Below are 21714 nucleotides of genomic sequence, written 5' to 3' on the forward strand. Positions count from 1 at the left end.
TTAGCAGCTAGCTGAATTACGATTATTTTGTAATTTTCTATTCTACAAATCCGCCAAATTATTATATCACTTAAACGCCCACTTGCTACAAATTCGCTTGTCAACATTTCATAAAATATCTTTGGATTGGGACGCACGTACAAACATCGCTCGATGGAACACTTAATTGCCTTCTCTGCCAGCTAAGTGTTTCACTATATATATACAGAATACAGAATATCTTGCGACTTGTTGGGTGGATTGGGTGGGGGGTGGAGCATATGAATGAAGAATGAAAATGTTACTTACCTTAAGATGTTCTCATATTGTTTTTTATTCAATTTTTTTTTGTTAGTTATAAATAAAAACAAAATGAACACTTTTCTTATGGCCTATGAAAATGTCAATGTATGTGTGTGAGTGTATGCGTGTGTGTATACCTATGAGTGGGTGTTGAAATATCTAATCACTGTTCCTACTTCTAATACCAAAAAAAATTGTCTATTCTATGTCTAAGAATTCCATTTAAAGAGATGGAGCTTATCTGGCATTTACCAACTAAACCCACCCGCTTTGTCGGAACAATTTAACACCAGACAAACTACAACAAAAAATATTTGAATTATGTTCTCTTGAATCACTTAATTGACAGCCAATAAATGATAGGCAATTTAAACGATGATGTTATTAAATTGATGCCTACACTTAATTTGTGTCTAGGGTGCCACTTCTTAGCTAATCTCTAAATTTGCCTAGCAATTTTGTGTTGATTCTAAAGTTGTCGATTTTTTTGGATTTCCATAAAAATCGTTTAAAAAACTCATCTAAATTGTTATTTTTCGTTAAATGTTGTTGTTTTTCCCCTGTGATTTTTTTGTTTTAAAAAAATGTTTTTTTTTGTCGAAACTTACCACACCCTGTGGAATACCAACATCATAGGTTGGTGGTGGTGATGCCGGCTGATATGGTCCGCGAGCATAACGCAAAATGGCCAATTGTTGGGCACGTCGGATACCGCATTCACCCAAACCTCTCAGCTGAATCCAGTAGGCTCCAACAGGTTGATCGGCGGTAATAATGAAATCGTAACGTTCACCTGGAATAATAAAATATATGAAGAAAAAAGTTAATGATTTTAGAAAAAGACGAACTTCGAACTAAATATAATAATTCCGAGTTCTAAAGGAGTTCTATGAGAAGATCCATAGTTTCTTTATGAGAAAACAAAGAGGTATTCAAGGCCTTGAAAGAGGAGTTTAGGAGGTCTTCTATCCTTGGATTATCTGTAGATTGTATTCCAGCCATTTAAGACCTTAAGAAGCTGTTCTCTCTATAGAAGGTTTGTAGATGGTGTTGTGTTAAAGGAAGACCTGTAGAAAATATTTTTTCCAAAGAAGTCCTATGGAGGAGATCAACAGTTTCTTTTTATAAGAAGACCAAGTGGTCTTCTGAGAGTGGGCCTACTTCTCTTAGAGAGAAAACCAAAAAGGTCAAGTCGTCTTCAATGAGAAAATGTTCCGGTCTTCAATAATCCTTCTATGAGACGACCTGCTAGTATTCTAAGGGCAAATCTCAAATCTTCTGAAAGAAAACCTTCGAATTTTCTAAGAGAAGGACTTCTAGCCTTCTGAGGGAAAACCTTCAAGTCTTCTGAGAAAAGAGTTCAAGTCTTCCAAAAGAAGACGTCCAAGTCTTCCAAAAGAAGACGTTGAAATCTTCTGAGAGAACGCCTTTAAGTCTATAGACCTATAGCTCTTCTATGAGAAGACCGATAGCTCTTCTATAAGAAATCCGACAGCTCTTCTATGAGCAGACCGATAGCTCTTCTATGAGAAGACCTAGAGATCTTCTATCAGAAGACCTAGAGATCTTCTATGAGAAGGCCTAGAGATCTTCTATGGGAAGACCTAGAGATCTTCTATGAGAAGAGACCTATAGCTCTTCTATGAGAGGAAGACCTATAGCTCTTCTATGAGAGGAAGACCTATAGCTCTTCCATGAGAATACCTATAGCTCTTCTATGAGAAGAAGACCTATAGCTCTTCTATGAGAAGAAGACCTATAGCTCTTCTATGAGAAGACCTACGGCTCTTCTATGAGAAGACCTATAGCTCTTCTATGAGAAGACTGAGAGCTCTTCTATGAGGAGATCTATAGCTATTCAATGAGAAGACCGATAGCTCTTCTATGAGAAGACCTATAGCACTTCTATTAGAAGACCTATAGCTCTTCTATGAGAAGAAGACCTATAGCTCTTCTATGAGAAGATAATAGCTCTTTTATGAAAAGAGACCTATAGATCTTCTATGAGAAGACCGAGAGCTCTTCTATGAGAAGACCAAGAGCTCTTCTATGAGAAGAGACCTATAGTTTTCTATGAGAAGAGACCTATAGCTCTTCTATGAGAAGAGACCTATAGCTCTTCTATGAGAAGAGACCTATAGCTCTTCTATGAGAAGAGACCTACATCTCTTCTATGAAAAGAGACTTACAGCTCTTCTATGAGAAGACCTATAGCTCTTCTATGAGAAGAGAGCTATAGCTCTTCTATGAGAAGACCTACAGCTCTTCTATGAGAAGACCTCTTTGAGAAATCCTTCTGATTTGGCTTTCTGAAAATTCTTCCAAGAATGTCCGCATAACTTCCCCTCAATTATGGTCTTGACAACAACCTATTATAGAAATGCCTTTCCTAATTACATTTGTCACATTCCATTGCTCATAGTGGCCGGTAATGAATCACATTCAATATTCCATTTTTAGCTCCACAGCCACGGGTGGTAAATAAAAAAAAATCTAACCCGCTGCCATTCATTGGCCACAGAGTCATGTAAACAAATCCTTTCACTTGCCATTAGCGAATTCTCAAAGAAAACAGAGTAGTGGCTAAATAACTGCAGTCCATGGATGCCGATAATAATAATAATAAATCTGCTGCCGTACCACCACCCATGCCTTCGACATCGAATTGGCATTAATCCAAAACTAAATCGTAATGCTCAGGCTTTGAGGTCAAGTTTATGTCATGTTGTCATAATTAAATTACCAGAAGTCTAGAATTAATGTCTCTTTTAGCCAGCGCTAAAATGGAAGACAATAGAAATCGACGGCCAGACAAACAGATGTGGTCATTTCAGGGGCTAGCGATAATTCTGTTACAAATCTTTTGCAAATTCACATTCCAATTGGATTCCCACTCCATGACGAGGTTGGCATGATAAATCAGTTAACAGATAAATCTGTGCGAATTAATTGACAAATTGGCCAGAACAATGATTTGTCATCGAACTAATTGCCCTGGTCGGTGGGGGATATCAGATGTTATCAAACACATAAACGCTCACACACACACCCTTTTCCAGTTGGTGGGGCACAACCCAGCCATAGTGGTTGGGTTAACTACCTATCCACCACACACTACCATTGGCATAACAAGACGTCTGCTCTTAACAAGATGCCAGCTCTCTGAGATTACTCACACACACACACACCTTCAAACATACCTATTAATTAATACCAATTACAAATATAAATAATAACTGAAAAAGGTTTTAAAACAAATTATGGCAATCACCAGTGCAACGAGAGAGCTGCTCCAACCACATCAACGATTGGTCTACGGGCTACACCTGCAATACTTCTTTATTGCCATTGCTCCATTGATAATTACCCCCACGAATCGATCTTTTAATGGCTTTGCAAACACCTCTGGCTTGGGAGCGAAGAACAGCAGCAACAAAATAAGAAAAACGACATCAACATAACATCAATTTGGCATGAAAATTTTACTTATATTCACTTTTTTTGTCGAACAGCAACGGGCCACAAAAGATATTTATGTGCGCACTTTAATCGCTAACTAAGCACTCGGCTACCGAATCGTTAACTTAAAATGACAAATAAATATTGGAAGAATACAAATTGTCTTTTAAGGTGGGGAGACTAAGGAATAATGAGCAGATTTTTTTGGGGTTCATGGCTAGGAATTGGATTTTTCCGCAAAAGAGAGAGAGAGATAGATCATAAGGAGAATAGAAGAGCAATGGATATTCTCATAGAAGAGCAATTGGCCTTCTCAATGAAGAGCAGTTAGTTTTCTCTTCTCGGAGAAGTACAGATAAGAGCACTCGGTCTTCTCAGAGAAATCACTAGGTCTTCTCAGAGAAGACCAATTGGTCTTCTCATAGAAGAGCACTCGGTCTTCTTAGAGAAAATCACCCGGCCATCTCAGAGAAGAGCAATTGGTCTTCTCATAGAAAAGAGCAATTGGTCTTCTCATAGAAAAGAGCAATTGGTCTTCTCATAGAAGAGCTGCTGGTCTTCTCATAGAAGAGCTGCTGGTATTCTCATAGAAGAGCAGCTACTGGTCTTCTCATAGAAGAGCAGCTACTGGTCTTCTCATAGAAGAGCAGCTACTGGCCTTCTCATAGAAGAGCAGCTACTGGTCTTCTCATAGAAGAGCAGCTACTGGCCTTCTCATAGAAGAGCAGCTACTGGCCTTCTCATAGAAGAGCAGCTACTGGCCTTCTCATAGAAGAGCAGCTACTGACCTTCTCATAGAAGAGCAGCTACTGGCCTTCTCATAGAAGAGCAGCTACTGGCCTTCTCATAGAAGAGCAGCTACTGGCCTTCTCATAGAAGAGCAGCTACTGGCCTTCTCATAGAAGAGCAGCTACTGGCCTTCTCATAGAAGAGCAGCTACTGGCCTTCTCATAGAAGAGCAGTTACTGGCCTTCTCATAGAAGAGCAGCTACTGGCCTTCTCATAGAAGAGCAGCTACTGGCCTTCTCATAGAAGAGCAGCTACTGGTCTTCTCATAGAAGAGCAGCTACTGGTCTTCTCATAGAAGAGCAGCTACTGGTCTTCTCATAGAAGAGCAGCTACTGGTCTTCTCATAGAAGAGTAGCTACTGGTCTTCTCATAGAAGAGCAGCTACTGGTCTTCTCATAGAAGAGCAGCTACTGGTCTTCTCATAGAAGAGCAGCTACTGGTCTTCTCATAGAAGAGCAGCTACTGGTCTTCTCATAGAGGAGCTGCTGGTCTTCTCATAGAGGAGCTGCTGGTCTTCTCGGAGAAGAGCAGTTGGTCTTCTCGGAGAAGAGCAGTTGGTCTTCTCGGAGAAGAGCAGTTGGTCTTCTCGGAGAAGAGCAGTTGGTCTTCTCGGAGAAGAGCAGTTGGTCTTCTCGGAGAAGAGCAGTTGGTCTTCTCGGAGAAGAGCAGTTGGTCTTCTCGGAGAAGAGCAGTTGGTCTTCTCATAGAAGAGCTGCTGGTCTTCTCATAGAAGAGCTGCTGGTCTTCTCATAGAAGAGCTGCTGGTCTTCTCGGGGAAGAGCAGTTGTTCTTCTCATGGAAGAGCTGCTGGTATTCTCGGAGAAGAGCTGCTGGTATTCTCGGAGAAGAGCAGTTGGTCTTCTCGGAGAAGAGCAGTTGGTCTTCTCGGAGAAGAGCAGTTGGTCTTCTCGGAGAAGAGCAGTTGGTCTTCTCGGAGAAGAGCAGTTGGTCTTCTCATAGAGGAGTAGCTAGTTTTCTCCGAGAAGAGTTGCTGGTCTTTCCCGAGAATAGCAGAGGAGAAAAGACTTTTTAGTCTTCTAAGAGAAGACTTTTAAGTCTTCTGGGAGAAGAATTTTAAGTCTTCTAAAGAAGACTTTCAACTCTTCTGAGATAAGACCTTTAAGTCTTCTGAGATAAGACGTTCAAGTTGTCGTCTTCTGAGAGAATACCTTCAGGTCTTCTGAGGGAAGACTTTCAAATCTTCTGAGAGAAGACCTTTGGGTCTTCTGGTGGACCTTCAAGTCTTCTGAGAGGAGTCCTGAAGTTTTTTGAGAGAAGACTTTTAAGCCTTCTCAGAAGAGATTTTCAAGTTTTTGAGTGAAGACCTTTAAGTCTTTTGAGAGAAAACCTTCAGGTCTTCTGAGAGAAGCCTTTCAAGTCTTCTACTCAGATAAGTGTAATTGGTCTTCCTAGGGAGTCCTTTTTTATAGAAAATTCTCTCAAGCTTTTGTCGGGAGATAGAAAATTCTCTTGATATTTATCGAGAAAGAAATTTTGAACATCCTCTCGATCTTCTATTTTTTTCAAGAGGAGTCTCTTAATCATCTATTGAGAAAAAATTCTTTTGAAATGTCTCTTAATTATTTTTGGAGAAGATTTTCTATTGAAATTTCCTCTCTCGATTACATGCTGAGAGTAATTTTTATAGAGATGTTTCTCGCTATTATCTATCGAGATGTTATAGAAAGCTGCTTCTCTTTCGATGATATATTGAGAGGAGTTCCTGTCTATTTCTCTTTCCCTATTTAGCTCCCCTCCATTCCCCTTTTAGTACTCCATCATCATCATTATTATGTCGTATTGTATTGAAAGGCCTGCGGCAATTTGTTTGAAGTTTGAAATTTGATGGATGACTGTGTCAATCACGTTAACAACTTTTTGCGGTTATTTATTTTTTTTGTATTCGAATAACATGAAGATGTCAATTTTGTAATTAATTACGGGAATGATGTTGAAGTTGTGGAAGAGCTGCCTGTCGGCATTTCATCTTGGTTTGTCATTATGAGTTACTCAAATCATTTATTTCCTGGAAAGTGCATTCGATTTGTCACAATATTGAAAAAGTGATGAAATTGAAAATAAATGCTGAACAGTTTTGAAATTTGATAACTAAATAGTTACCTAGTTTTAGTGACATATACATATATCTATTAAAGTCAGGGAAAGATTTGGAATTGGGTGAAATTTTAATAAATGATGCCTACTTTTAGGCGAAAGTCAGCTGTGATGACAAATGAATCCTGTTTTTAATAATTAAGTTGCTTTCAGTTGTTGCTCATTTTTTAAATCCTTAAAAATCCTTCATAAATTGTAATTTTTTAAATCTCAAGTTTTTTAAGTTCCAAAAGCTCCATTATTAAATTAGACTCAATATTCATATCATATTTTTTAAACAATATTAATTTACCATGGCAAACTAACACGATCCTTGTTTTAAAATAATTGCCAATATAGAAATTCGCACCACATCATACACTTGCATTCTATCCAGAAATGCTCTAATACCGAGGTCAAAAACTGAACTGAACCGCAGAAAAATTACTCAAAAAAAAAAAAAAAATCTAAATTCTACAGAACAATGCATAATTATAAACAGATTAACCAAAAATAAATGATTAAAAACCACACCAAACAGAAAATCGGAACCATTGTGGTTTCTTCTATGTTTCTGCCAATGGGAGGGTGTTCCACATTCTCCATTTGCCTCACTTTGCCATACTTTGTTGGAATAATCAGACATTTAAATGGTCTTTGTTATGCAAATTAAGACACAATCACCAGCAGGGTGTTGTTGCTTAAATGCCATAATGACAAAAGCGGATTTTGGTGCATCACTAATTAGCCATTGAATTCTTGTGGCTAAGACCAAAAAAAAAAAAAAAAAACAAGTTAAAAAGCAGTAAGTTCGGCCGGGCCGAACTTTGAATGCCCTCCACCATTCGGAACGAATGTGGAAATTTTCAACAAATAAAGTCCTTAAAAAAGTTCTGTTACAATTTTAAAAAGACCAAAAATAATAGTTATATTGGGGTGTATACGGCGTGGACCTACATTGGCATTGATTGTCATAAGCCATTACCATATTCAAATTCGAAACTTGAAATAAACGGTCAATAATGTAGCTATAATCGTCAAAATACCGAATATAGGGAGGTACTGATGTATGGGGCCTATACAAAGACCTGGACCTGCATAGACAATTTTTTGTAATAGACTGTAGTTCCCATGACAAACTCTAAATACGTAATTTAAAACAATTCTGGTGAATAATGACGCTAAAATCATCAAAATACCGAATATTGGGAGGTATCGTTATATGGGGGCTATACAAAGACGTGGACCTGCACAGACAATTTTCTGTCTTAGGCTGTAGTATCCATTTCGCACTTCAAATACCAAATTTGAAACAATTCCGTTGAATAATGTCCCTAAAATCAACAAAATACCGAATATCGGAAGGTACTGTTATATGGGGGCTATATGAAAACGTGGACCTACATGGCACATTTACGAATTTAACCTGCCTACTGGCAAAATAAACATGTGTGCAAAATTTTAACCTTCTGTCTCAATTCGTTCGAAAGATAGCGTGATTACAACAGACGGACAGAAAGACAGACAGACGGACATCGATAAATCGCCTTAGAATTTTACGCTGATCAAGAATATATATATACTTTGTTGGATCTGGCATGAGTATTTCGAGGAGTTACAAACGGAATGACAAAGTTAATATACCCTCCATAGTATGGTGGAGGGTATAAAAAAATACAACTGTCGTTGAGAGAAAAGGCGAACTTGGCCAATTGGTGGAATTGGATATGTCGAGAGTGGGAAAAAAATCTTTTTTTTTTTTGGAAAATATCGAATGAACGATAGGGTCATTTAGCGGATGGCCGATAACAGATGCGGAGGTCCGTAGATAGTCTGTGGTCATCTGTAGAATCTATTAGATACTCAATGGAATCTCCTACAAAAATCTATGAGAAAAAGAGAACTTCTTATTCTCTTCTTTTTAAAGAGAAATAAGAGAGGAAGAACAATTTCGTTATCGCATCCTAAAAATTCTCTTCGAGCAGTTTGAGAGAAATTTAGATATCTTTGCATAACTTCTTTTTGTTATAAACATGGAGAACCATTAAATCCTTATAACTCACTTCAACGGTTCTTCGGTTTTACAACCCACATCTCTAAATGGTGATATGTTGTGCCTCATCGAAATAGCGGTTTTAGACCCTAGGTCTTATTGGACCAAATCCGTTTCAGGACATTTGGAGTCGATCTAGCGATGTCCGTCCGCCTATCTGCCTGGCTGGCTGGTTCGCCCAATAACTCTCCAAGGGAGTATTCGATTTGATCCAAACTTGGTACATAGTAATAATATTTTCAGACTTAGATCGAGTTCGGAGATGGACAATATCGGTCCACTTTTTCTAGTTCCTCCCCACAAAAGATCGGAATTTTCAAAAAAAAAGTATATATTCTACTGCACAGAAAGAGAATGGACAATGCGATTTTGCTTCAACTTTGCACATCCTAATATTTTCACCAGTGCTAGGTCCGGTGAGAAAATGGAAATATCTGTCCCCCTCAAACGGTCAAAATTCGGAATACAGGGGAGATGAAAAAACTGCAACCAACTTCAGACTACGGTCATTTCTAAGCCACTCGTCCGACAGCTGTTAAAATTATTCCAGTGACAGCTCATGATATTGTTTACAAGTGTACAAAGGCATTTAGGTGAGAATTTTCCCGAAAAAAGATGGAATTCAAGCGTGATAGGGTGATTTCTTTATATTTGGCTGTAAAACTACAAGTGGCTATCGTTAGAGCCCTCCAGCATTTAAATGTGAATAAATCTTTTGTGTCTCGTACCACCGCTCATTACCGTGCGATGATACTGGTAGCATAGCCCGACGTCAAGGAAGTGGACGGAAGACAGGAAAACAGCAACATCAGCAGAAATGGTTCGAAAAGTAAAGAAGCGACTTGACAGAAACCCGCGTCGCAGTGGCCGAAAAATGGCTCGTGAGCTGAACATATCGCAATATTCCATTCGGCAAATATTCGAAAAATAAGCTCAAGGTAAAGCCAGCAGTTTGTAAACAAACAAAATGATCATGTTTACTTGCCAAAGATGTCGGCTAAAAATGTGCACCTTCGGTTGGCCACCAGGACTCAAGCCTCAAGCCGGACATGGTGATGGTGAGGGCCGCCACAATAGCATATGGTCGCTCACCACTCGTATTAATCATCTGTGGCATCAGAATAAATACCGAATATTATCGCGAAAATATTTTGGAGGGTGTATTAAAGCCTTGGGCATGCAAACATTTTGGCCGCAGACCTTGGACATTCCAAGAGGACTCAGTGGCATCGCAATCAGCACGCGCCACCCAAGAATAGTTACAATATGAGGTTCCTCTTTTCATTTCCAGCGCACAATGGCCACCAAAATCTCCGGATACCAATCCGTTGTACTATTGTATCTGGAGTATTTTAGAAAGCAAGGTTGGTACTAAAAAATACCAAGGTGGCGATCACCTCAAGCAAGCGCTTCGCCGGAAATGGGCCAAAATTACGCAGAGCAACATTCAAGCAGTGTGTGGCGGTTTCATTGGTCGTTTGAAGGCCATAATTCGTGCCAGAGGTAACCAATTCGAACAAATCTAAACTTATTCTAAAATTTGATACTATTTCCGACATTTCTTGCTTTCATTCAATAAAATTTAAAAATAGATCTAAAAATTATGGCGTTTGACTATGTTGCAGTTTTTGTTTATCTCACCCTGTAAATGCCGAATATTATCGCGAAAATATTCCGGAGGGTGTATTGAGGCCTTTGGCCGCAGGCTTTGGACATTCCAACAGTGCTCAGCACGCATCACCCAAGAATTCGGGCAGCGTGTGACGGTTTCATTGGCCGCTTGAAGGCCATAATTCGTGCCAAAGGTGACCAATTCGAACAAATCTAAACTTATTTTAAAATTTAATACTATTTTCGGCATTTTTTGCTTTCATTCAATAAAATTAAAAAATGTAAAATGTATGCCATTTGACTTTATTGCAGTTTTTTTTTTTATCTCACCCTGTGTATGCATCCCCTTCTGGTACCTCACCCACAAAGGATTAAAATTTTCAATACATTTATCTGTCATAACTTAGCGATTCCTATCTACTGGCTATATCTAAATATTTCTCTCAATGAGAAAGCTCAGATGAATACGGAAGTTCTGATTTCGCTTAAAATTGGATATAAAGGTTCGATTTTCTTGTCCATACCTGTATTTTTATCTATCTACCTGGGTCCACTATATCTGGTACCTCCCCCATATTTTAACATTTTCTAAAAATTATCTCATATAGAATGAAGGAAGAAGTCGATATAGTCCATCCCTGGCGCGTCCCAATATTTATATCATATTTATTTATGTCCGAAACAAAATGGCCAATATTGGCCCACTCTTTCGGAACCTACGCCATAGAGGGTCAAAAAATTTAAATAACCAAACAGAAGACAAAACATATTTAAAAAATCGAACATTGACTGAGGGTATACATCTGTCGACACAACCGACTGATACTTTTTATTTTTTTTTTATCCTACCCGAGATTAATTCTCCAAGATGAACGATTGGTCAGCTGGTCTCTTCTGAGGAGATCATATTTGTTTCCCTTTGAGAAGAGAAACTGAAGAGACCAACTTAACTTCGAAATGCATTTCTAAATAATTTCAAGCCATTTTTTTTGTAAAAATTATTGACCCTCTGAAATTTGTTCATTGTAACGTGGTTTCGGTTCTAAAACCCACATCACTAAACAGTGCAGTGTTAAAACAACAATAACAACAAAAGTCAATGCATAACATTATGCAAAACGTAACAAAAGACAACAACAACAACAACAACAACACAACAAAACGTCAACTTACCCGAGAATGAAATAATCGTGTTCACATCAACCGGATGCACTGGTTCACCATCTGTGGCAATAACTGTCAACCCATGACCTTCGATTGTCACCTGAGCTGGACACACCGAAGCGAAGGCATTGATCATGCGGAAACGATAACGACGGCCCGGTGTAATGGTGAATATTTCCAAGGGGGTATTTGTCATGAAGCCGGTGTTGGGATCACGGAATTGACCCTTGCCGTTGATCAACAGCGATTCGGGATCTTGGCCAGTGTTGACAGCCAAACGGCCGGGATAACGTTCGGCGGCATCCTCGTGCAACCAATCACTGATCAACATAATATGGGTGGTCAAATCGAAATCATACAAATGAGAGTTGGGATCCCGCGAGGGTGGTTGACGTACAATGACACTGCCATAGAGACCATCCAACTTCTGGAGACCCGTGTGGGCGTGCCAGAAATGGGTACCAGCATTGCCAGTCCATTGATAACTGCAAGGGAAGAGAATGCATTTACATATTATATCACAACCCATCATCTCTTTCTCCCCCCCCCCCCACTTACCGGAATGTATTGCCCTGCTGGATGGGACATTGTGTCACAAATGGCACACCATCATAGTACTGTGATCCACGCTGCCAGATACCATGCCAGTGAATGGTTACCTCCATGCCCTCCATGTGATTTTCCACATCGATGACAACTTTATCATTCTCACACACCTGTATGCTGGGACCGGGTATCATTCGATTGGCGGTTAAAATGCCACGTTCAACACCGTCAGCCAAGACGCATTGACAGTGAGACCAGACCGTGTTGGTGGCATTGGGTGTGCAAACTTGACAGGCACTGAAACGATAATGAAAACCGAAGAAACCAAATCAAGTCAACGAAAAAAAAAAAAAAAACAAAAAACAAAGAAATCTAAAACCAAACAATTAACAATAGAGTTGAGACAAAAATCGGAATACAATTAAGTGCGAGAATAACAATAACAACAATAAAAATGGTTTATTTATTTAAATAAAATAACAATAAAAATAACAGCAAGTGGTAGCATGCAATGAATGATATCTGGGAAAATTATGAGCGATGGAAAAACCGGAACACATTGAAATGAATGTGGGAATAGGGTTATCGGCAATATTTTCAATAGAGAATCATGTTATCGATACTAAATCTTGCTATCTGTAATATATTCTATATATACTCTTGACATCGATTTATATTCAATAGATAATCGATAACATTTTCTGTAGAAAAATTTTTTTAACGTTTAAATTTTTTATTGTAAATCGTATCGATAACTTGGTCTATGTAGAAACAATTGTAATCGATAACATTTTCTCTATAAAAAAATTTTGTCATCGATAACATTTATTTTGTTATCAATAACATTTCTATATAGCAAATCTTGTCATCGATGACATTTTCTATATAGAAAATATCCTCGTCGATAACATTTTGATCTTTTTATAAAAAAAACTTTTTATCGGTAATATTTCCTATAGAAAATAATTTTATCGACAGTATTTTCGATCATCGATAATATTTTTGAGGGCAAATTTTGTTATCAACCAAATTTTCTATCGGAAATCTTGTTATCGACAATATTTTCCATAGATAATCTTGTTATCGACAATATTTTCTATAGAAAATTTTGTTATCGACAATATTTTCTATAGAAAAACTTGTTATCGGTTATATTTGCTATAGAAAATCTTATTATCGACAATATTTTCTATTAAAAATGTTGTTACCGACAATATTTTCTATTAAAAATCTTGTTATCGACAATATTTCTATTAAAAATCTTGTTATCGACAATATTTCTATTAAAAATCTTGTTATCGACAATATTTTCTATAGAAGATCTTGTTATTGGTAATATTTTCTATAGAAAATCTTGTGGTCGATAATATTTTCTGTAGAAAATCTTGTTATCGATTATATTTTCTATAGAAAATCTTGTTATCGGTAATATTTTCTATAGAAAATCTTGTTATCGGTAATATTTTCTATGGAAAATCTTGTTATCGGTATATTTTTTATAGAAAATCCTGCTATCGGTAATAATTTCTATAGAAAATCCAGTTATTGACAATATTTTCTGTAGAAAATATTGATATCGAAAACATTTTCTATAGTAAATCTTGTTATCGACAATATTTTCTATAGAAAATCCTGTTATCGACAATATTTTTTATAGAAACTCTTTTCGTCGAAAATATTTTCTATAGAAAATCTTGTTGTCGAAAATATTTGCTATAGAAAATCTTGTTATCGACAATATTTTCTATAGAAAATCTTGTTATCGACAATATTTTCTATAGAAAATCTTGTTATCGACAATATTTTCTATAGAAAATCTTGTTATCGACAATATTTTCTATAGAAAATCTTGTTATCGACAATATTTTCTATAGAAAATCTTGTTATCAACAATATTTTCTATAGAAAATCTTGTTATCGACAATATTTTCTATAGAAAATCTTGTTATCGACTATATTTTCTATAGGAAATCTTGTTATCGACTATATTTTCTATAGAAAATCTTGTTATCGACAATATTTTCTATAGAAAATCTTGTTATCGACAATATTTTCTATAGAAAATCTTGTTATCGACAATATTTTCTATAGAAAATCTTGTTATCGACAATATTTTCTATAGAAAATGTTGTTATCGAAAATATTTTCTATAGAAACTCTTGTTATCGAAAATATTTTCTATAGAAACTCTTGTTATCGGTAATATTTTCTATAGAAAATCCTGTTATCGATAATATTTCCTATAGAAATTCTTGTTATCGGTAATATTTTCTATAGAAATTCTTGTTATCGAAAATATTTTCTATAGAAAATCTTGTGGTCGATAATATTTTCTGTAGAAAATCTTGTTATCGATTATATTTTCTATAGAAAATCTTGTTATCGACAAGATTTTCTATAGAAATTCTTGTTATCGACAATATTTTCTATAGAAATTCTTGTTATCGACAATTTTTTCTATAAAAATTCTTGTTATCGACAATATTTTCTATAGAAATTCTTGTTATCGACAATATTTTCTATAGAAATTCTTGTTATCGACAATTTTTTCTATAAAAATTCTTGTTATCGACAATATTTTCTATAGAAATTCTTGTTATCGACAATATTTTCTATAGAAATTCTTGTTATCGACAATATTTTCTAAAGAAAATCTTGTTATCGACAATATTTTCTATAGAAAATCTTGTTATCGACAATATTTTCTATAGAAAATCTTGTTATCGACAATATTTTCTATAGAAAATCTTCTTATCGACAATATTTTCTATAGAAAATCTTCTTATCGACAATATTTTCTATAGAAAATCTTCTTATCGACAATATTTTCTATAGAAATTCTTGTTATCGACAATATTTTCTATAGAAATTCTTGTTATCGACAATATTTTCTATAGAAATTCTTGTTATCGACAATATTTTCTATAGAAATTCTTGTTATCGACAAGATTTTCTATAGAAATTTTTGTTATCGACAATATTTTCTATAGAAAATTTTGTTATCGATAATACTTTCAATGAAAATCTTGTTATCGACAATATTTTCTATAGAGGAAATAAGGTTATCGATAATATTTTTCATAGAAAATATAAAAATAAAAATTATTTATAGAAAATATTATTATCGATAACATTTACAATAAAAAATCTACTTATCGATAAAATTTTATTTATTGAAATTTTTTTGTCGGTAATATTTTTTACAGAAAATTCGTTTATCGATAATATATCTTATAGGAAATCTAGTTATCGATATGTTTTTCTATAGAAAATCTTGTTATCGGTAATATTTTTTTATAAAAGAACTGATTATTTTCTCTGCAAAAATGTTCGATATTATTGCCTTCTCTAGAGACTCTTACAACAAACAATTGCGATAAATTCCTTCCCCGAGATTCATGGACAATTTCCATTTCTTAATGAACTCAAATTTCCACTCTATCAAATATTTGATATGCTAATACTTTCATTTAACAACTCTAGATAATGGATGGTATTTTTGTTTTCTTATGAGCCTCCGTCCACAAAGTATCTGACTACTACTGGCAACTGCTGGGTAAAATAATAATAATAATAAAAAAAGTCAATGGTTTGTAAAAATTTTATTGCACTGCAAAGTGCAACAGTAAAACCATCAAAAGAGTGGCAACAACTTCTGCTCCATACTTTGTATGCAGCCATGGATATAATTTTTTGCTTTTACACCGTCATCATCTGCACCGTCGTCGTCTCCTGTGTCTTATTAGTCCACTTTTTTCTTTCGAACTTTCAGCTTCGGTTTCATTTTTCACAAAAAGTATACAGCAGTTTATTTAAAATGACGGTTATGGCAAATTGCCGCAACACCTTTTGCTGAATGGCTGCTAAGCAAATGAAACCGAATAATGGTGGAAAGGTGGAAAATGCAAACGACCAGAGAAAAAAAAAATAGATGAAAAGAAAGAAAAGCCTATTGCTTGAGGGAAGAAATGCAAATTGCTGCAGCCATAGATGGATGGCTGGCTGGATGGTTGTTCTTGGTATCTATTGTCGTTGCCACAATTTAAATTATAGGATAATAATAAGAAGTCTGAGTTATAGGAAAGCACTACGATAGATAGATAAATGTGGGAATCGCTAGAAAATTTTGATATACAGAGTGAGATAAAAAACTGCAACCAATTTCAGACTGCTGTCATTTCTAAGCCATTAGTCCGACATCATGATATTGCTTAAAAGCCTCCAAAAGCATTTTGTTGAGAATTTTCCAGCAAAAAAAGTTATTCGTGATGGAATTCAAGCGTGATAGTGTGATTTCTTCATATTTGGCTGGAAAACCACAAGTGGCTATCGTTAGAGCACTTCAGCAATTAAATGTGAATAAATCTTTTGTGTTTCGTACCATCGTTCGTTACCCTGATACAACTGGCGTAGCCCGATGTCAAGGAAGCGGACGGAAAACAGGAAAACAGCAACATCAGCAGAAATGTTTCGAAAAGTAAAGAAGCGACTTGATCGAAACCCGCGTCGCAGTGGCCGAAAAATGGCTCGTGAGCTGAACATATCGCAATATTCCATTCGGCAAATATTGAAAAATAAGCTCGGGGTAAAGCCATTGAAATTCCAAAAAGTGCAAGAACTTACACCGCAACAGAAAGAAAATAGACTCAAAAGACTGCTTCGCTTGGTCGAAGGTGGTGAACTGGCGAATTTAGTTTCCGGTTTTCTCCGATGAGAAAACATTTGTTGTCCAGCAGTTTTTAAACAAACAAAAATATCGTGTTTACTTGGCAAAGAAGTCAGCTGAAAATGTGCATCTTCGGTTGGCCACCAGAACTCAAGCCTCAAGCCGGCCATGGTGATGGTGTGGGCCACCATAACAGCCGATAAAAGCTCGTATTAATCGACCGTGACATCAGAATAAATGCCAAATATTATCGCGAAAATATTCTGGGGGGTGTATTAAAGCCTTGGGAACGCAAACATTTTGACCGCAGACCTTGGACATTCCAACAGGATTCAGCACCATCGCACTCAGCACACGCCATCCAAGAATGGTTACAAAATGAGGTTCCTCGCTTCATTTTCAGCGCTTAATGAACACCAAAATCTCCGGATACCATTCCGTTGGACTATTGTGGCTGGAGTATTTTGGAAAGCAAGGTTGGCACTAAAAATACCAAAGTGTCGATCACCTCAAGGAAGCCCTTCGCCGGGAATGGACCAAAATATCGCAGTACAACATTCGGGCAGCGAATATAGCTATTATATTAGGGCGACGACATGAATCTGCGTAGGTAACATTTGTCATAAGCCATTACGATATTTTAAAAAAAAACTTAAAAAAATCGGTTATAATGTCGATAAAATCCAAATACCGAATATCGGTAGGTACCGTTATATTGGGGCTATACGAAGACTTGGACCTGCAGAGACAATTTTCTGTCGTAGGCTGTAGTATACAATACGAACTTCAAATATCAAATTTCAAACTATTCCGGTGAATAATTTCGCTAAAATATTCAAAATACAGAATATCGGGAGATACCGTTATATGGTGGCTGTAACAACACGTGGACCTACATGGCCCATTTACGAACTTAACCTGCCTACTGGAAAAATAAACATGTGTGCAAAATTTGAGCCTTCTATCTCAATTCTTTCGAAAGATAGCGCGATTACAACAGACAGACAGACGGACATAGCTAAACCGACTTAGAATTTTACGCTGATCAAGAATATATATACTTTGTTGGGTCTGACATGAGTATAGAAAACCTTGTTTCCGACACGATTTTCTATACAAAATCTGGTAGCTACGACTTTTAACATCGTGTTGTCGAAATTAATTTCCATAAAAAGAATTGTACGCTCACACCTCGTATCTTTTAATAAAGCTTAACGCGTCATCTTTAACCACCATTTAATGTCGATGACAAATTGTCAAAAAACAACAACAACGTTTTTTTTCGCCAAGTAAATAATAAAACTTTCATGTTCGTTTCTTAAGTCTTTTGTTTTCAATATCATCTCCGCTGGATAAATGCATCTCTAATTTGTATTTATGAATATCTTGACTTTCCTTTGCACTTTACTTTCTATCTAAAATCCAAAAATAAAGAAAAAACTGACAACAAAAAACATATTCCAAAACCAAGAGGATATGGATCACCACATCAAAACGCAACATTCACTGCGGAAGCTATAACGGCCGTTTGTGGGGAATGTCAATTTATGTGATGCTCTTATGGTTTTATCGTCAAAAAGCCAAAAAAAAAAAAAAAACCAAAAGCAAGAGGAAAACCAAAAGAAAAAAACATAAACGCAAAGCTGAGGTTGGGATGCTAGTCCCACAGAGGAAGACAACAATATAATTCAAACTTTATAAAACCACATTATTACAATTGGAGATGCAGCAGTTCCCGCAAAGGGGACCGACCATAAAACCCCTGGAAAAACACACACACAAAGAGCATTGTCAAGTGATTTGTTGAACATGTAGCTAAGCAGCTGATAACAGCAATTCTGCCACACTCCCAGAGACATTATTGCCTCTACACCATCATCATCGTCCATGTCATAACTGCAACCAAAAACCTTAATGCAAAGCCTGATGGAAAACCAAAAGAAAATAATAAAGCCAATCATGTGGCAGTTTTTGTAGTTGGTTTTAGAGCGGGAAAGCCAAAGCCAGCAACTATGTTGCCATTACCAAATATGACATAAGACATGACATGGATGAAATGCAGCAACGTTTCTTTTTGTTGTTGTGAGCAATGGCCATTAGATCCATGGAAATCTATGCTAATGGCACGAGCGAAATGTTGTGAAGATAAAGTGGACTTTCGTTGCATATTTGTGTGTGATCACTAATGAGTTTCCATTATATTTTCCAAAGAAAATCTTGTTATCGTTAATTTTTCTATTAAAAATCTTGGTATCGGCAATATTTTCTATAAAAAAATCATGTTATCGACAATATTTTCTATGGAAAATCATGTTATCGAAAATATTTTTTAGAAAGAATCCTGTTATCGAAAATATTTTTTAGAGAGAATCCTGTTATCGATAATATTTTCTAAAGAAAATCCTGTTATCAATATTATTTTCTATAGAAAATCTTGTTATCGACAATATTTTCCATAGAAAATCTTGTTATTGACAATATTTTCCACAGAAAGTATTGTTGTGGACAATATTTTTTTATAAAAAATCTTGTTATCGACAATATTTTCTACAGCTTATCGACAATATTTTCTATAGAATGTCTTGTTATCGCTAATATTTTCCATAGAAAATCTTTTCATCGATAATATATTCCATAGAAAATCTTGTCATCGATAATATTTTCTATAGAAAATCTTGTCATCGATAATATTTTCTATAGAAAATCTTGTCATCGATAATATTTTCTTTAGAAAATCTTGTCATCGATAATATTTTCTATAGAAAATCTTGTCATCGATAATATTTTCTATAGAAAATCTTGTCATCGATAATATTTTCTATAGAAAATCTTGTCATCGATAATATTTTCTATAGAAAATCTTGTCATCGATAATATTTTCTATAGAAAATATTAATATCGATTTCTATAGAAAATATTAATATCGACAATATTTTCTATAGAAAATATTGTTATCGTTAATATCGATTTCTATAGAAAATATTGTTATCGATTATGTTTTCTATAGAAAATATTGTTATCGATAATATTTTCTATAGAAAATATTGTTATCGATAATATCTTCTATAGAAAATATTGTTATCGCTAATATTTTCTATAGAAAATATTGTTATCGATAATATTTTCTATAGATAATATTGTTATCGATAATATATTCTATAGAAAATATTGTTATCGATAATAATTTCTATAGAAAATATTGTTATCGATAATAATTTCTATAGAAAATATTGTTATCGATAATAATTTCTATATAAAATATTGTTATCGATAAAAATTTCTATAGAAAATATTGTTATCGATAAAAATTTCTATAGAAAATATTGTTATCGATAATAATTTCTATAGAAAATATTGTTATCGATAATAATTTCTATAGAAAATATTGTTATCGATAATATTTTCTATAGAACATATTGTTATCGATAATATTTTCTATAGAAAATATTGTTATCGATAATATTTTCTATAGAAAATATTGTTATCGATAATATTTTCTATAGAAAATATTGTTATCGATAATATTTTCTATGGTAAATCCTGTTATCGACTGTATTTACTAAAGAAAATCGTGTTATCGAGAATATTTTCTCTAGAAAATCTTGTTATCGAGGATATTTTCTCTAGAAAATCATGTTATCGATAATATTTTCCATAGGAAACCTTCTTGTCGATAATATATATTTCACAAAGCAATTGGATGTTGATAATATTTTCTATAGAATCTTGTTATCGATAATGTTTTCTATAGAAAATCTTATCGATAATACTTTCCATAGGAAATCTGGTTATACTTTCTATAGAAAATCTTATCGATTATATTTTCTATATAATATCTTGTTATCGATCATATTTTCTATAGGAAATCCGGTAATCGAAAATATTTTGTTGTTGCAAAATGGTCAGGTTTTGTCCCTTTATTGTTGTTTTTATAAAAACATCCTTTGTTTATTAGTGGAGAACGATGGTAATGTTTACCAGGGGGTATTTTTTTTATCGGATCTGTTTTCAATAAAAAAGTTTCAGTAATTGGCATCATTTTTCACAAAATTGTTTGTCGATTCCTGTTTCAAATCTTGTTATCGGTATGACTTTCTCTAGAAAATTTTTTCATCATCTCGTTGAGCTTAAAAAAATCGAATTATAGACCCCTGATTACCCCTAATTAAACCTTGTTAACAACACTCTTGAAATGATTTTGACTCATAAAGTTTCACCTTAGGACACATAACACGCGAAATAATTACCCTCAGCCTTAGCAGACATTCGCAATAGGCTGTTTAATATTTGATAATTATCCAGAAAAAATAAAAGTTATTTTTGACACAGCTTAGTCATCTTTTAGCGGTTACATAAGCATCACCTTTTCCCCTTCCCTGCGATTTTTGTTTTATTAATGGTCTTCATGATTGATATGATTTTGGCCATAATAGCTGTGATAAATTTTCGCTGATAAATATTATTAATGTTCAGCGATTTGAACGGATTTGAGAATTTCATTTAGAAGCGTTTACCGCATAATCAAACTGTCAGATTCGATTCAATCATCAGTTATTTAACGAATTTTGTTTTTTCTTTATATTTTTTGATTTCAATCGAAACCACAGACGATTTGAAATTGGTTTTTGATTGACAGCAATTTGATTTGAGATTTTTTTTCGATTTGTAACATATTTATAGGAAATGATTTTGGACATTTCGATTCCTGAGGCTATCGTACGGATAATATGTAAATGAAGATCGATTATGTTTAATGGAGGCTATTTTTGACATCGAATTGAGGTTGAAATGTCGGATAGACAGTTATTTCATAATTATGTGTGGTGGGGGTGATGGAGGGGTTTGGAGGCAAGAATTTATATTTTTTAATAGAAAAAGAAATAATTTCCACTACATGAAAATAGAGGACTTTCTGTAACAGATATTATCGATAACAATAAAAAAAATCGTGTTTTATGTCTAACATAAAATTCACGCTGCCTGCCCATATTGAAATTATGTCATTGATCGATAGTTTTCACAAGAAAATAGATCACATTTCCCACCACAC

The 21714-nt window shown here is 35.0% G+C and overlaps 1 protein-coding gene across 1 annotated transcript in view; it reads right to left on the reverse strand.

Annotated features, from left to right (window-relative positions):
• The window catches only part of LOC101894195 (uncharacterized), a 215473-nt gene that overhangs the window by 14847 nt on the left and 178912 nt on the right, over positions 1-21714 (reverse strand). The window contains exons 3-5 of the mRNA XM_059131107.1: positions 12011-12295; positions 11462-11937; positions 891-1075 (exon numbers count right to left, since the gene is read on the reverse strand). Coding sequence (XP_058987090.1) covers positions 891-1075; positions 11462-11937; positions 12011-12295 — 946 coding nt within the window. The remainder of the gene's footprint in view (positions 1-890; positions 1076-11461; positions 11938-12010; positions 12296-21714) is intronic.

Source organism: Musca domestica, unplaced genomic scaffold (genome assembly GCF_030504385.1).
Source record: "Musca domestica strain aabys unplaced genomic scaffold, Musca_domestica.polishedcontigs.V.1.1 8, whole genome shotgun sequence".
In the NCBI taxonomy this organism is placed as follows: domain Eukaryota; kingdom Metazoa; phylum Arthropoda; class Insecta; order Diptera; family Muscidae; genus Musca; species Musca domestica.